At 40.2% G+C, this 17,500-nt stretch overlaps 1 protein-coding gene across 1 annotated transcript in view; it reads left to right on the forward strand.

The window, feature by feature from the left end:
* The first annotated feature begins 7,740 nt into the window (after positions 1-7,740).
* LOC121399058 overlaps positions 7,741-17,500 on the forward strand; it is a 38,516-nt gene continuing 28,756 nt past the window's right edge. Inside the window, exons 1-3 of the mRNA XM_041578867.1 lie at positions 7,741-7,842; positions 10,989-11,081; positions 11,915-12,005. Coding sequence (XP_041434801.1) covers positions 7,752-7,842; positions 10,989-11,081; positions 11,915-12,005 — 275 coding nt within the window. The 5' untranslated portion in view covers positions 7,741-7,751. The remainder of the gene's footprint in view (positions 7,843-10,988; positions 11,082-11,914; positions 12,006-17,500) is intronic.

Here is a 17,500-nt window from a genome sequence, read left to right on the forward strand (position 1 = left end):
CAATGAGAGAGATAATTTTCTTTGTAAAGTATCATCATACTTCAGAGATGTGGTGACGTAAGAATATAATTCCATCAGAGATGTCTTCCACCTAATTCTAGCAGCGGTGCTTCCCCTCCATCCTAAAATAGGTGTTTATATGGCAAACAGGAGCACTCATGAAGCCACTCGGAGAATTAACCTGCATTTCTTTTCACTTCCATCCCTCACGTGTGCAGAAAGGCCCGGGATTCTGCAAGCTCTGTGGATCTAATGGAATGGAAGCGAAATGCCAGCATCTCACCTAGCTACTGAGGCGTGCTGCATGTTTATCGTAGGCCATCATTTGTTTTTGGTCTCCGCCTGTTTTCACACCTGCATTTCACCAGCGGTGCTTCCGCCCCCTACATCTAAAACTAAGTGGTGTTTATACGCCCTTAAAATACTATGTGTTATATCAAGTGATCACCCAAAGCCAGCTCGGTAGATCGCCTGTATGAGCCTTATTCACGTCCATCCCTCACTTCTCACCAGATGCCCGGGATTCTGAAGGCTACTTGAGGTCCACTGTGAATGGATACGGAATGCAGATTCCTGCCTCCCGAGCATGACTGACCGGTGCTCCAGATGTTTATAGTCCCATGTTTTTTGGTTATCGCCTCTTTTCCACACCAGCGGTGCCTCCCTTACGACATTAAAATAGGTGCTATACACAGGAGTACAACCTTAAGCCATCAGTATGCCCTGCTCCTTTTCACACCATCCTCAGTACGATCAGAACCGGGATCTGCATACTGCCTGGGCGTCCCCAATGGAATTGGAAGGAATGCAGCATTCACTTTGCGGCTTAAAGACACTCATATATTATTGCCGTCCATTTCCTCCTTCTTTTCCTTTACTTTCCACTTAGCCATTCACCAGCGTTGCCTTCCCCACTTACACTGAACTAAAATAAATGTTTTATACGCAGGAGCACCCCTTAAACCGACTCAGCTAGAGCCTGCATTCCTTTACTCTGCCATCCTGCAGTGTGCAAGCACGGGACTTCTGTAGGCTGCCGGTCTAATGGAATGGAAAGGAATGCAGCATTCACCTTGTTTTATAATGTAAGGTTCATATGTATGCTCCAACTTAACCGTACCTATAGCCCCCCTCTGATTTCCCTTGAATTCAATAGCGACATGATCCGTGGGAGTAAAAATCCGAATCCGCCGTTACAGGGGTCAGGAAAGAAATTTTTCCCTCTAAGTTTTTTAAATGCCTTCCTCAGGATCAAAATTGCGCAATTTTATCTCATAGTTATAATTATAATAAAGCTTGCCTTTCAAGATATAACATCAAGCTGCGTGTTGTTGCTGTATTCCCTGGCATATGGTCTCATTTAGGAGTGCTACATTTAGTGGGGGTGGGGAGAATGGAACAAATAGCAGGAGACAAAACACATGAAATTATTTCAAGCAAAATGAAAGTAGACTTACTCTTAGATAAAGAAAAAACTGCTTCATTAATGTTATCTGTTCATAACTATAGCCAATTCAACCTGCTGGCTCTTAAGGCGGCTCAAAATACTAAGGAGTAGATTTGTCCTAGACACATTCCTCTGAAGTATAACCATTGGACACCCCCAAAGGAAGATTATCCAGATATAGTAAGCGATACATTGATGATAAGTATAAAATGACTCTTAACGTTTGCTCACGTAACAGAGTAATTATAGTCAATTGTATAAAATAATTTATAACCAGCGAGTAAAAAACAAATAATTAATAATACCAATATGAGCAACCTAAATTCTTTTGATCCCCCACACATAGGGTCCAAAAAGATTAGCAGTTAACCATATATTCCAAAGCATTTTATATTATATTGATAATTTTCATTAAGTATATTTATGTATCTCTATTTACATAGAAATTACTGCATCTATATTTTGGGGTATTTGAATTATTTGATTCTAATCTGCGTAGTACCATAAATTGATACCTTCCACTATACATGATGGATATTATTGTTATTGAAAACAAATTGCAATAGTTCATGCTAATCCACAATAAAAGTTTTCAAATCATTCCCTAAATGAAATTTGCATGAAAGTAAAATAATCTGGTGCTATATAGTCTCAAGGACATCAATTCGAAGGAAAGCCATAATTACTCGTAGTCTGTACCTGAGACACTAAATAACGGTGCGCATAGATCACCAAGTTCAGCAGGGAACAGATAATGGTCATATCTGAAAGAACCATATAATAGATACATAGTATCCATTATACACAAATCAGCAGGAACACTTATTTTTCTCATACCTCAACAGTCACAAAATATTTTTGGGAGCACATAACTCAAAAACATTAAGAAACACTGTCCCAACAACGCCACTCAACTGCAGAATAATGGGACAGAGGAAAGGCAGTCACCTTTGCCATCACCTGACCCTGCAACAATACAAACTCTTCTAGGACCCCACCGAAAATGGTCCAATGGGCTGCAGTTGTAAACCCAGCCCTGAGCATGCAAGCAGAATAAATGGAGGTCTAGGAGATACCTTTTCAGGATCTGATGAACAGTTTTACGTCATTCATACAGTTGACATAGTTTGGTGCCTCTTCCAGCATTTGTTCCTGAAGTGTGAACAGATAACAATTGACAGATCTGGTCTGAGGTGAATAATAAGGTGTCACAGGTGAATACATGCAGTGAATATGTTGACAAAATGATAACTTAACTGTTATTTGAGGTGTACATCAGGCAATATGAATTCATAGGATCCATAAAGGTTACACAAAGCTAGATCACAACAGGCAGACATCTGTGCGGCCCACCAGAGGTCGTGCTGCCATTGGAACGCACTGTGGGTGCTAGGGACTCCTCTGCTTCACCCTCTGGACGCAGTTTACTGAGTGTAGGCGAATCAACGAGCGAACCAGTGGCGACTGTGGCCCACAGACTGTATGAAATATAGCTGCCCTGACCCAAAGCGCAGCACAAAAAATAAACAAGCTAATATGGGGAGATCGCGGGGAAGGGTTGCGGCGGGTAGGAGGGGCGAATGTGTGGCCTTTAGGCATAGCCCCTGGACCAACCCCCAGTGAACTAATGGGGCCACGAACTGCCATATCATTGTCCTTTACCAATAAAAATTTGGGATCAATGCATGCTTCAGGGCTGCAAAGTGCAAACAATTGGGTGCACACTAATAATTGTGGAATTAACTGCTTTGTCTGTCTCCTATGAATAAGTTGGCACCTCTTCTGTATTTAGGGTGGAGGTGTATGAACCTATTCCTAATAACTAAGTGCACCAACTTCTAACCATAGGAAAATATACAACAAAATTAGCATTACCAAAAAATAATTCTTCAACACTTGAGATCTACATAATATTAAATGGGAATTTTAGCAATGAATAAGTCACGGAAATATAAAGTTCAAAGAAAACTGTCAAACACAAAGTCATATTCGATTTGCACACAAGGAGGAAGATTTCATGACATGGGGCAAGATCAGAACACATTCATTGAATTTATTAATTACCTCTTAGAATATCAAGTAATATTAGCTGAGTATTATTTGTCTGAAGAGGGTCAGTGGTATATGCACCAATAAACAGGGACTGTTTATACGATAAAACTTACAATCGTGTTTCCTCATTAATTTAGTTTTTATGCATCTTGAAACTTGCTCGTTATATTTAATCTATTTAATTGTTTGCCTGCTCTTCTTCTCATTCAAGCTTCAAACAGTCACTGAACATACAACAAAAAACGATTACTTCCTGAAGGCTCAGTAGTAGTACCCCAGTTCTTCATTCACAACATTGCTTTGCTAGGGTTGTAACACCTAGCAACTAAGAAAATATCTCTGAAATAACGAACAAGAAAATTAAGAACAATTAGCAAATTTCTATGTTACATTTTACTAAATGTTAAAGATGAAGTATGGAAAAATGGTCCATAATCAAACTTCAGGATAACAGTTTCCGGATAATGGATCCCATACTGTACTACAAGGTAATTGAAAGCTCCTCTCACCACCGCCAGCTATCAGCTCAGTGTAGAATTTCAAAGGTCACAAGAGAACTCAAATGCAAAGTGCAATAAACGTGAGGTTAGAAAACTGCGAAATGAAATTGTGTGTCAGTCTTACTCATTAATATTTTAGTTAGGATTGAATGACCAAAGTGATGGAGAATGTTTCAAGTTACATACGTGGAAAGCAGAGGAGGGTAAATGTGGAGCACTAGAAGAGGAGTTATATGCAGAGGTATATGGAACAATAGGAAAAGCTTAAGCGAAGGTCTATAGGAGTCTTTATAGAGAGAGTTATTGGAGCGTAGGGTAGTATAGAAGGGTATATTGTGGAGTTATAAGGATAGTTTTATAAATATGGAGCAGTAGGATATTAGAGGCAGAGTCCATATGAGCAATGGAAACATATTTGGAGTTGATTTTGTGCGGACAATTGTAGAAGGGAAGGGGATGGTTATATGAAACTATATGGACAACGACAGTAGTTATGGGGGTTATATTTGGCGCATACAGGAGTAGGTATAGGGAGTTATATGGAAGACAAGTATAAGAGTAGGTATACTTGACGGGTTACTATGAAGACACATAAATTAGTAATAGGGAGGATTAATATGAAGGCAAAAATAGTTGGTTATAGGCAGGGTTATATGAGACAATACGAGTAGATTATTAGGAGGTGGGTTTATATTGAGAACAATAAGAGTATGTATAGGGAGGGGTTATATGAGACAAATAAGAGTAGTATAATGGGAGGGGTATATGGGCAATAAAGAGTAGGTATAGAGGGAGGGTTATATGGCAATAAGGGAAGGTATAGGGAGGGTTTATATGAGACAATAAAAGTAGGTATAGGGAGGGGTTATATGAGACAGTAAGAGTAGGTATAGGGAGGGTTATATGAGACAATAAGAGTAGGTATAGGGAGGGGTTATATGGTCAATAAGAGAAGGTATAGGGAGGGTTTATATGAGACAATAAGAGTAGGTATAGGGAGGGGTTTTATGAGACAATAAGAGTAGGTATAGGGAGGGGTTATATGAGACAATAAGAGTAGGTATAGGGAGGGGTTATATGGGCAATAAGAGAAGGTATAGGGAGGGTTTATATGAGACAATAAGAGTAGGTATAGGGAGGGTTATATGACACAAAAAGAGTAGGTATAGGGAGGGGTTATATGAGACAATAAGAGTAGGTATAGGGAGGGGTTATATGAGACAATAAGAGTAGGTATAGGGAGGGGTTATATGAGACAATAAGAGTAGGTATATGGAGGGTTTATATGAGACAATAAGAGTAGGTATAGGGAGGGGTTATATGGGGCAATAAGAGTAGGTATAGGGAGGGTTTATATGAGACAATAAGAGTAGGTATATGGAGGGGTTATATGGGGCAATAAGAGTAGGTATAGGGAGGGGTTATATGGGGCAATAAGAGAAGGTATAGGGAGGGTTTATATGAGACAATAAGAGTAGGTATATGGAGGGTTTATATGAGACAATAAGAGTAGGTATAGGGAGGGGTTATATGAGACAATAAGAGTAGGTATAGGGAGGGGTTATATGGGGCAATAAGAGAAGGTATAGGGAGGGTTTATATGAGACAATAAGAGTAGGTATAGGGAGGGTTATATGACACAAAAAGAGTAGGTATAGGGAGGGGTTATATGAGACAATAAGAGTAGGTATAGGGAGGGGTTATATGAGACAATAAGAGTAGGTATAGGGAGGGGTTATATGAGACAATAAGAGTAGGTATATGGAGGGTTTATATGACATATAAGAGTAGGTATATGGAGGGGTTATATGGGGCAATAAGAGTAGGTATAGGAGGGTTATATGGGGCAATAAGAGAACGGTATAGGAGGGTTATATGAGACAATAAGAGTAGGTATATGGAGGGTTATATGAGACAATAAGAGTAGGTATTAGGGAGGGTTATATGGGCAATAAGAGTAGGTATAGGGAAGGTTTATATGAGACAATAAGAGTAGGTATATGGAGGGTTATATGGGGCAATAAGAGTAGGTATAGGGAGGGTTATATGGGGGCAATAAGAGTAGGTATAGGAGGGGTTATATGGGGCAATAAGAGAAGGTATAGGGAGGGTTTATACGAGACAATAAAAGTAGGTATAGGCAGGAGTTATTCTGATACAATAAGAGTAGGTATAGGGAGGGTTATATGAGACAATAAGAGTAGGTATAGAGAGGGGATATTTGGGGCAATAGGAGGATTGCTAGTGGTACCATTCATTAGAGGCCCCAGTTGAGGGGATGATATAAACAGAATGGTAACAGCTAATGTATCCGTCACTTATAGGCAAGAGAAAATATTTTATACATCAAAAATCATAGATAATGATTTAAAGCACACATTAAAAGATATTTAAAATGTATATTGCTTTGGTTCAGAGAGAATGGGACTAGCTGAATAGATTATGGCTGAGCAAACCCCTATATGATGAAAGCAGATATATACAGACTAGTGGCAACCTGAATATACCCTACTCTTACATCTCACTGGAATTGATCCATATATGCAAACCCCTATATGCTCAAACACCCCCTTTCACACTCAGTTCCACCCATTAGCCAATAAGGATTTTTGGAGGCCATGTACTTGTACTATTGGGAGGTATGTGTCTGACCCCCCCACTGAGACCAGTCCCCATATGTCCACCCGATAGCCTTAGGATGCACCGCTCCCCTTTCATATATATACATTGCACGTTATTCATCTGCAGTCTGTTGTTGTGCAAGAAATGTTAAAAACTGCTGAACAACTGCGGGAACAAGTTGTGACCCAAGAGCACAGGAATGTGAAGGTTTGTTAACCTGCTGAAGTACCTTGTACTTGATCACAACTAAGATATAATGAATCCTAATGGGGTTTTCCTCTTTAGAATAATTTTTAATATGATGCAGAGGGTGATATTTTGAGACAATTTGCAATTGAGCTTCATTTTTTGTCATTTGTGGGTGTTGCGTTATTTAGCTATTTATCCAGCAGCTCTCTAGTTTGCAATTCTACTAGTCTGGTTGCTAGGGTCCAAATTACCCTAGCAACCATGCCTTGATCTGAATAAGTGACTGGAATATGAATAGGAGAAAGACTGAATAGAAAGACAAGTAATAAAAACTAGCAATAAACAATGTAGCTTTACAGAGCACTTGTTTCTTAGATGGAGGGTCAGTGACCCCCATTTAAAAGTTGGAAAGAGTCTGAAGAAGAATGCAAATAATTTAAAATCTATAAAAAAAAAAAAGAATCCCAATTGAAAAGTTGCTTAGAGTTGGCCATTCTATAACATATTTATTTCAAGTCTATAGCATTGTGTTCTTGTTGAACAGTTTTGCTCTGCCTGTCCTGCAGAGCTTGCAATCTGCAGAGTGTGTGTGTTGCTAGGCTACTGTATGCTGCAGCAGACTAGCTTGTTTGCTTTGCTGCCTCGCTGTCCACCTTTAGATCCATCCCTTTCTGGCTCCTTTCTTAGTTTGGGAGGGAGGGAGGAAAGGGGAACTTCTTAATCTCATAGAAGTCAGAAGCATCTGGCGTGGTGCCTGCCCCTTACTTACCCACAAGCTCATCCACATACAAGGCACGACTGGGTCAGCTGACAGTTGGGGAAAAAAATAAAAAGTGGCACAGGTTAACCCTGAGCATGCAGAATGAGTACCGGGTTTATGCCAGGCCCGAGCAGGCACAGCACCAGGCAAAGCCCAAGTGCCCAGGACTCCCCAGCAGCACATGGCTGAGATTCTGCGAGAGCTCAAACAAACTCGGCAGCAGAAAATATGGATCCCCCATCAGTGCGAAAGGCTCCAGCAGAGGAGAGGATGTGAGTGCCTGCCAGAATACATGCTACTGCTACTCTTACTACTTATATTAACCTGGTGCCCCTTTCCTGCAGGAATACATGCTACTGCTACTCTTACTACTTATATTAACCTGGTGCCCCTTACCTGCAGGAATACATGCTTCTACTACTCTTACTACTTATATTAACCTGGTGCCCCTTTCCTGCAGGACTACATGCTACTACTCTTACTACTTATATTAACCTGGTGCCCCTTTCCTGCAGGAATACATGCTACTGCTACGCTTACTACTTATTTTTACCCTGGTGCCCCTTACCTGCAGGAATACATGCTACTACTATTCTTACTACTTATATTAACCTGGTGCCCCTTTCCTGCAGGAATACATGCTTCTACTACTATTACTACTTATATTAACCTGGTGCCCCTTACCTGGCGGAATACATGCTACTACTACTCTTACTACTTATATCAACCTGGTACCGCTTTCTTGCATTCTGTGGAGTTTATCCCATGCACGATAAACCTACAATCTGGTGTGGCTTGTACCTAGTACTTGCAGCATTATTGATTAGCTATAGTCTATGCAGCATGGGGCCTCCAAAATGTGACACAGGTCAACCTAACAGGGCACAAAGCAGTAAATTGGGGGGGGGGGGGTGAGATTTAGGGTCAAGGGTTATTCCCTGTCCAAGATATACTTTGTTACAAGACGGGAACCTACCAAACTGTAGAACAGCAGATGGGGGGCTTAAACCCCTGAGATCTAAAAGCAAGAACAGAGAGTCAGATGCACAGGAGGGAGAATTCATTTGCACGTGCCGCGGCTCCTGAAGTCCATGGGAAAGAAGCTAAAAATAATAAGGGTTCGTTGTGCAGTCTGTGTAACCCTTGGACTGCAATGATATATACATATTCCCTTATTAAAGTGTGTAAAATCTTTGTAGGTCAGGTGTGTAGAGCTTTCAATTTTTGCATTTAGAAGAAGTAATGTGGGAGCTGCCATGTTGTTACCTCTGCTGAGGCATCTTCCATGGACCAGTGGTTTCCAAATTGTAAGGTTTACCTCTGTGGGGGCTTGGAGCAGTGGGAGTGGGGCTCAGTCTGAAGGCATCTTAGGGCTCCTCTTCAATATACACCTGAATGGCCAGCTTGCAGGTCAATAAGGGTGCTATTTGTGGGGATATGTATTTGTATATGCATCTGTACTCCTTTCTTGAGCTAAAAGGGACCCTGACCAAAGGTTGGACCTTCAAGGGGGAGCCTGGACAAAGGCTGGACCATCAAGGGGTCCTTATCGGTGGTTGGACCTTGAAGGGGGGCCCTGGCCAAAGGTTTTACAATCAACAATAAGTTGTAAATTCAAGGGGGGAGGGGCTGGCCAATAGTTGTACATTCAAGGGGGGGGGCTGGCCAATATTTGTACATTCAAGCGGGGGGGCTGGACAATGGTTGTACATTCAAGGGGGCCTGGCCAAAGGTTGGACCCTATGGGGGTTTCAACTGAAAAAGTGACGGAGCAGCACTTACAGTACAGACAATGGCGTCTCTGGAGAATGTCATTACTGAGGAAGCAATAGCTATTATACACAAACACATATAGCAGCTAGTATATACACAGTACAGCACTCTAATTAGCCTTTATATAGTAGCTCCGTGTCTTTAAATATTTTACGCTAGGCAGTAAAACTCAATCATGAATTCACTCAGGATCAGGGATGGGCGTATTTTTCCGCCTTGTTTCGCCATGAAAATGACGCCCATAGACTTGTATGGCGTAGTGCGTCAAAACAAATTTTGACGCCCATAGACTTTAATGGGCGTTGGTGACATTTCGCCAGCGGCAAATTTTTGGCAAAACAAAACGGGTCAAATTCGCCCAAGCCTACGCAGAGCGTAAACCAGATGATATCACTGGTTTTATATGTGCCCCCACACAGTGTATCCATATTAGTGTGCCAGTCTTTCCATTGGGTACATTTACTGTTTCAGTAATCAAGCAGCACAGACCAGTATCAGTAATTGATGGCTTCCCATCCTGAAGCTGCACAGTTATGGTTACGCTGGTAATAATGCTCTGTGCTCGGCCAACCTTTATTACCCTTTTTATAGCCACATATCATATCATGCCATTAGGATGCATACAGCATGGCAACTCTTTTTCTCTCTTTCTCTCTCTTCAAACATTTTAGATTGTCCCTGACATTATTTGTAAGAACAAAATAATAGCCAGATAGTTTGGCTGAATGGAAGTTAAAGGCAGGCACAGATCCAAGAAGCAGATCGAGTACAGGAATATAAATGGGACAGTCTGGCTGGCAGGCTATTGCTTGGGTGGCACAGAGAGATCCTGACGCATCTACCACATTATTTAAAATGCCCCAGAAATGGGAAAAAAACCACAAAGGTTGTTTGGCCAGAACAATTTGTCTACAGGAAAGATCCTAGCTTGGGGAGTCACAAAGAGGCCAAGATTCTGCCTCTAGTGTTCTATAACGGCAACTAGTAATAACGTTACTTCCCATGTGCTGAACCAGCCACTTTAGATATAAAAGGGCACTGTGTTGTTATAGATTCAGAAACCCATATATGCTGAGTTGGACTTTACATCTTGAGCACAACTTGGGGGTTCCCATATTGGAGTCATGCTGGGAACTGCAAAGAGTCAGCAAGTGTGCCGCCATTTTTCTCCTGATGATCTGGAGACCTTTTCAATAGATAAATGGGATTTAATGAATAATAAGTAATTGACCTAGGGTGCCATGCAATTGCCATTTTCAGGTTTGGGAGAATTTTGCTTCTTTTTAAACATGAACTGGCTTTAAACTATGCCTCTATATCCTACTGAACATTCACAGGCAAATAAAGTGACTACAAAGCCTACTTATACATACAGATCCGCCTTGCTATTAAAGAACCAGAATTAAAGGTCCAGTATTAGGGGGATGCCAACTCATTGTAATGCACATTCACCAAACCCATGGAGCCATGTTGAATCCTAGGAGAGGAGGCAAGATAACCCCACCACCCCTTATGCTCATCTGCCTCAGATTTCAGGTTACACGTGTCCACCTTCCAATTTTTTTGGCCTTTCATGGTCCGGCCAATGTGGATTTTGTCCTCAGTGGGATGTATCATTTAGCCGTCTCTTCTATTCCCTCTACAGCCTCCATTCCTCAGTTCACTAATTCGCCTACCATGACTTACATCTCCAAGAAATTCACCCACTACCTCAACTGGATCGGGATCCCAACAAAAGGTTGGTGCTTTTCACTTCCAAGCATTTCCATCTTTTCTGGTAAAGCTGTATAGCACCATTGGGAAATGTAATGAGCTTTAGCAGGAAACTACAGGAAGTATTCTAACAGAGAACTTGAGTATTGTTTTGTTTTTTTTTTATTTATTTTTTTTTAAATGTTTTATTTATTTCCAGAGCAAGTTCAACATCCAATGTAATACAAAAATACACATCAATAAAAGCAATATTGTTGAAACCCATTGCACTGAAAACTCGTTTTCATTTTTACAATCTCAATAATACCCTGGGAAAACAATCACAGACGGGAAAGAGAGGTAAACTTGAGTATTGTTAATGAAACTGGGACCATCAAAGAGAGTTTATCTAGGCAGAGACAGGAAGATCCACTTGTTTGACATGGTCTAATTACAACAAACAAATTGTCGAATCACAGTGCAGGCCTATGGTAACCCATAAGGAGAGGCCCTCGTCATCAACATGAGCTTCTTGGCCAACAAAATCTAACCTGCCCCATAGATATCTGGCCAGAGGTTGGATGAGCAGAACATCGGAAAGGCCACATACACAAGCCAATGGGCTTCTGGGTCCAGTTGAGCTGTTTTTGACCTATGAATGGCCATCTTTAAGTAGTTATGGGGGAAGAAGCAACCAGACAACAGATAGCTAATTGCTCTACTGCAGTTCAGATAACGTAAACATCAGATTGGTTGATGTGGACTTCAACTTCACTATCATTTAACTGTGAAATGATTGGTCACTGCAGCAAATAAGCGCTCAACGTTTTGATTTTGATTCCTGTTTTGGTCACCAACAGAATGTATCTTGTCTCCCAGTATTAAACGTGGGGCAGCGAGAGGTTGTGCAGACCTACAAGAACTTTGAGTTTTTCCTACTGGACAACCAGGAAGCAATGAAGATACGAAAGTGAGTATGTGTTTCCTCTATGGTGTGTGCTAATGTAGAATACAACCTGATCCTTGTAGCACTGACTAGACACATACAAGGGGACAAAGAAGCTAAAACCCCGCCTTGGGAATGTTTGTTTCAGCCCCTATGTATAGCCCTTCCTAACAGTATTAAAGGGATTCTGTCGTGATTTTTATGATGTAGTTTTTATTTCTAAATTACACTTTTTACACTGCAAATAATTCACTCTATAATGTAAAATTTCATTCCTGAACCAGCAAGTGTATTTTTTTCTAGTTGTAATATTGGTGTGTAGGCGCCATCTCAGGTCATTTTGCCTGGTCATGTGCTTTCAGAAAGAGACAGCACTTTAGGATGGAACTGCTTTCTGGCAGGCTGTTGTCTCTCCTACTCAATGTAACTGAATGTGTTGCAGTGGGACCTGGATTTTACTATTGACTGCTGTTCTTAGATCTACCAGGCAGCTGTTATCTTGTGTTGGGGAGCTTCTATCTGGTTACCTTCACATTGTTCTGTTGTTAGGATGCTGGGGGGAAAGCGAGGGGTGATTTCACTCCAATTTGCAGTACAGCAGTAAAAAGTGACTGAAGTTTATTAGAGCACAAGTCACATGACTGTGTGTAGCTGGGAGACTTACAATATGGCTAGCCCCATGTCAGATTTCAAAATTAAATATTAAAAAATCTGTTTCCTCTTTTGAGAATTGGATTTCAGTGCAGAATTCTGCTGGAGCAGCACTCATGGCAGTAGTCCTTTAAAAATTCTGCATCTTTTCTGAAATAATCAAGTCTATCTTCACTATTCCTCTCTTAGCATCTGTTTCTCTTCATTCTGTCTTCATTCAGCAGTTGGGTGTCAGATGAATAATATAATATGTGTTATATATGGGGCTTCCTTTCCTAGCCTATGTATTAGAGCTCACTCAAATAACGCATTCCCGTACAAACAAAATCTAAAAAAATAACTGCCTTTTGCACAAATCCTGCATTTAGAGAGACATCATGTCTGGTGATTTTTAATAGAGTGAGCTCTAATACATCTTCTAGGCAAAACGAGCCCCCCCCCACCTCGAGAATAGTGAAGATAAACTTGATTATTTTAGAAATGGTACAGAATTTTTAGACCTGGGGGTCTGTTTTCGGCCCAAAACTGCCACTGGAAAATTGATGGGTCAGATAAAGTCTCCTATGTGGCTTCAGACATCCTTACATTTTGCAATATTATTTGTAATATGATAATCTCTCTATGGGTCCAATGGATAAGGATAATGCTGTGTTGTGTTGACTTAGTACTGCTCTACCCTCCTGGTCTAAGGACTGTAGCTTCTCTTCTAAGAACTCTTCATACATACAAATCTGTTCAGCCTACCAGTGCTTTTCAACATAGAATCTACAGCATCCACATGAAAGGATGATAGTCAGAATATCTACATTTCCGATCCTATAATTAGGCAAAGCTAATTTTCCACATTATAAAATAAAGGGGTGTAACATTATAAAAATACAAGCCCCAAGGCCATTGATGTAGTCACGTGCTGCTTTAACGTGGCATTGCTAAGTGCAACAGCAATACAGGTATGGGATCCGTTATCAGGAAACCAGTTATCCACAAAGCTCCGAATTATGGAAAGGCCATCTGCCATAGAGTCCATTTTGTCCAAATAACTCAAATGTTTAAAAATGATTTCCTTTTTCTCTGTAATAATAAAACAGTACCTTGTACATGATCCCAACTAAGATATAATTAATCCTTATTGGCAGCAAAACCAGCCTATTGGGTCTATTTTCTAGTAGACTTAAGGCATGAAGATCCATATTACAGAGAGATCGTTTATGCGGAAAGCCCCAGGCCCTGAGCATTCTGGATAATGGGTCCCATACTGTACTGGCATGGCTCCTATCATAGGAATGCAGGTTTGCTAGGCATAACACTGCTGGGGTGACTGGGCATTGATCTCACTATCCAGGGAAACTCCACATTTTAGTGAATTAGCATTGTCTGAGCGAATTTTCGCCTGGCGAAGTGTAGCGATGGTTGTGAAACTGACGACTTTTTGCCGGTTAGTGAATCTGCCCCCATGTATTATGTTGGTGTTTGCCCATTTAAAGAATTAGGCACTGCAAATTTTATTAGGCCCTCCATTCACCACATTAAGGGGGCTATTTATTAAAGTCTGAATACTGGGAGTACAGGAGCCATCGATTTACATTCTAGCCAGCAGGATGGCACTTGGAGCGATTGTTTTCCAATGTTGCCCGACGTTGCCTTAAAGCGATTTGTCGCCGGGCGACTAATCTCCCCGAATTGCAGCGTGTGTCTCTGCCGTAAGGGTTGCGATTTTGGCTCAGGAGCCTCTGTAAATAACCCCTATGGTGTCTTGGCTGGAGGTGAACAACTGCTACATTGTTTCATTGGTATACCTTGCCACATCTAGCAGTACAGAGAATTACCAGCCTCTATACATTACATTTTTGGCTAACTAACTATATTAGAAATATTTTTTTATTTTGGAAAACCTATCTTTTTACCCAGTTTTTATTTATACACTGAATTGTTCCTTTAAAAGTGCTGTGGTGCAGCCAAAGTCTGTCTTGTCGATGTAGTGCAATTATAGATAGAAGTTACTTGACTGGGTATTACTGATGCATGAATTACCTTTCTGAGACTTGTTACATATATAAGGCAAAACATCAACAATTATTTTGTATTAACTCAAATTAACATATAATTGTCTGTGTCCTCTATATTTTTGTAACTATTTGTGTATTTCTGCCCCCAATCATAACAGATGTGACAACTATATTAAAGGAAGTTTTATCAACCCATCAATCAGTTGATGAGAGAAGGGGATATGGATAAAGGATGCTTCTAGCAGCTTGGAATAGTCCAATTTTGATTTGAATTTGAAAAAAATTTGAATTTCGAAATCTATCATGTGTCTTTATAAAAATTCGACTTCGACCATTCGCCATCTAAAACCTGGCGAATTGCTGTTTTAGCCTATGGACCTAGATCCTATTTGGAGTCAATTGGTGAACTTTGAAAACTCAAATTTTTGGAAAAACTTTTAATCAAATTAGATGGAATGCTCTATTACTTTGATTCTTACAATTCGAATTCGATCGAACATGGACCTATTCGGCCAAAAAAAAACCTTAGATTTTTGGATACACTCCAATTGGTCTTTTTTATTTCGAAGTTATGGGAGTTCAAAAAAACTCCCATTCCTTCAAAATTCGACCTTTGATAAATCTGCCCCTAAGTGTATTACACAGATGATCCACTTGCTTATCTGTGTCTCACGAACAGGTAGATCTTGGCACCTGACATGTTGGGGCAAATCTCGCAGTTTTGAGCATTTATTTTAATATCTGTTGGTCCATAAAAAACCTTATTGGAAAATAAAGTCTGGTCTTTGCTAAAAGGGCATATTTTGTGTGGAATGTGTGTTTCTAATTGAATAGATTTTTACATGATACTTCACCCAGTTAATCTACACACAGGCTCTGCAAGTATGATCTGGCACAGTCCCTTGCTACAATCTCAGCACAACATGCCTCCGCCCAGCACATGTTTGTAGAGCCCCTCTCTGCCATTGTAGGCTCTCATAACCTGGCACTGGGAGAACTTGAGGAAGATGATGATGAGTTTTCAGGATCAAATCATAATGTTAATGTTATTTTAGAGGAGGCCACACTAACAGCCTGTGCCCTTGTAGGCAGCCTTCCTGTGCTGTGCGCGCGTCTGATGACTTGCATCAATGGAGCAAACCTGTCTCTGCTTCAAGAGTCCGTGGACGAGCAGAGAAAATATTTTCAGGGCAGAGAGGGATCTTCAAATGGAAAGTGATGAGTGGAAACACACTGTATCCATAAGCTGGAGATATATTTGTAGGTAATTCAAAGAGGTCCTGTCCAGTTCTGGTCCAGAGAAGATACATTGTAATTGTATAATTGGTTGTCTGCTACTGAACTATAACTACCAAATCCCCAACAGGCTTGGTACAGGCGCTTCATTTACTCAGCTGGGCATCCTTATTGGACATCCCTGACCTGTATTTACTGGTGCCATAAGTTGCCAGCTTCATTCAGTTAAATTCTTGCTGTATGAGAATGCCAACTGGGCTTCTAAATTACACACTATGGGGCACATTCACTGAGTTCGAGTGAAGTAATAGAATAAAAAAAACTTCGAATTTCGAATGGTTTTTTTGGCTACTTCAACCATCGAATTGGCTACTTCAACCATCGAATTGGCTACTTCGACCACAACCTCAAAACGAACGTTTCAAACTAAAAATCGTTCGAATATTTGACCATTTGATAGTCGAAATACTGTCTCTTCGACCCCTACTTTGCCACCTAAAACCTACCGATTTGCAATGTTAGCCTATGGGCAAGGTCCCCATAGGCTTTCTAACAATTTTTTGGTCGAAGAAAAATCACTCGATCAATGGATTAAAATCCTTCGAATCGAACGATTTTTCGTTTGATCGAACTATTTACGGTAAATCCTTTGACTTCGATATTTGAAGTCAAAGGATTTACATTCGGCAGTCGAATATCGAGGGTTAAATAACCCTCGATATTCGACCATATGTAAATCTGCCCCAACTGTATAAATTGTAACATTCAGAAAATGTTATATGAATTTCTGAATTGCACAGCCTTTAGTACAACCAGATATTTTTTTTTTATACAGATTTCCGTTTAATTCTCGTATTAGAGCGATTTCTCTCTGATTTAATCGACTTTAAAACAAACCCCTTGTACTGTTGAGGCACTTATTTGTCTTTGTTTCCTTTAAACATCACACATTTCTCTGCATTAAGCAATATACATTGGGAGTTTGGTTTACATAAGATTAAAAATTACATAGACAGGCTTTGCTACAGCACCATGTTGTGATACAGGCATATGTTAAGGAACATAAATGGGCAGATTTTATGGGGGAAATTAGTTATTATAATTATATGTGTCTAGTACTAATGATTGTGCATTCAAATTTACTCAATATCAATAAACCACTTTCATAGGGGCAAAGAATTGAAAAGAAATAAAAGTAAAGGTAGTTAGCATAAGGCATTTATACTGCAGACATCAGAATGTCTAGAAATCAATTGCCTATGATTAAATACCTGAGGGTATGAAATGTGTAAGGAGGAATACCATGCATATATTTTTAATAAGGGATTTTGAATAAAATGTGTAACTTTTGTGCAAGATTTTTAAGTTATGGATTAACCTTTTATTTTTAATTATTTTATGGCATGTCCTTGGTACTGGCTGCTGTATCCCTGGCGTTTTATTTACGTGGCCATATATATTCCCCAAGGGAAACTTGATAGTATTTGTCTATAAGTCTAGTCTGGAAATGGATAAGGAGGTTGTAGAATGGGAGAGCAATGCCCTTAAAATACAGTAATGATTTGGACTTGTCTACCAGTTAACAATATTAGTTCTGAATCTATTCATCTATGAGATTATGAGACA

The sequence above is a fragment of the Xenopus laevis genome, chromosome 9_10S (assembly GCF_017654675.1).
Source record: "Xenopus laevis strain J_2021 chromosome 9_10S, Xenopus_laevis_v10.1, whole genome shotgun sequence".
Lineage (NCBI taxonomy): Eukaryota > Metazoa > Chordata > Amphibia > Anura > Pipidae > Xenopus > Xenopus laevis.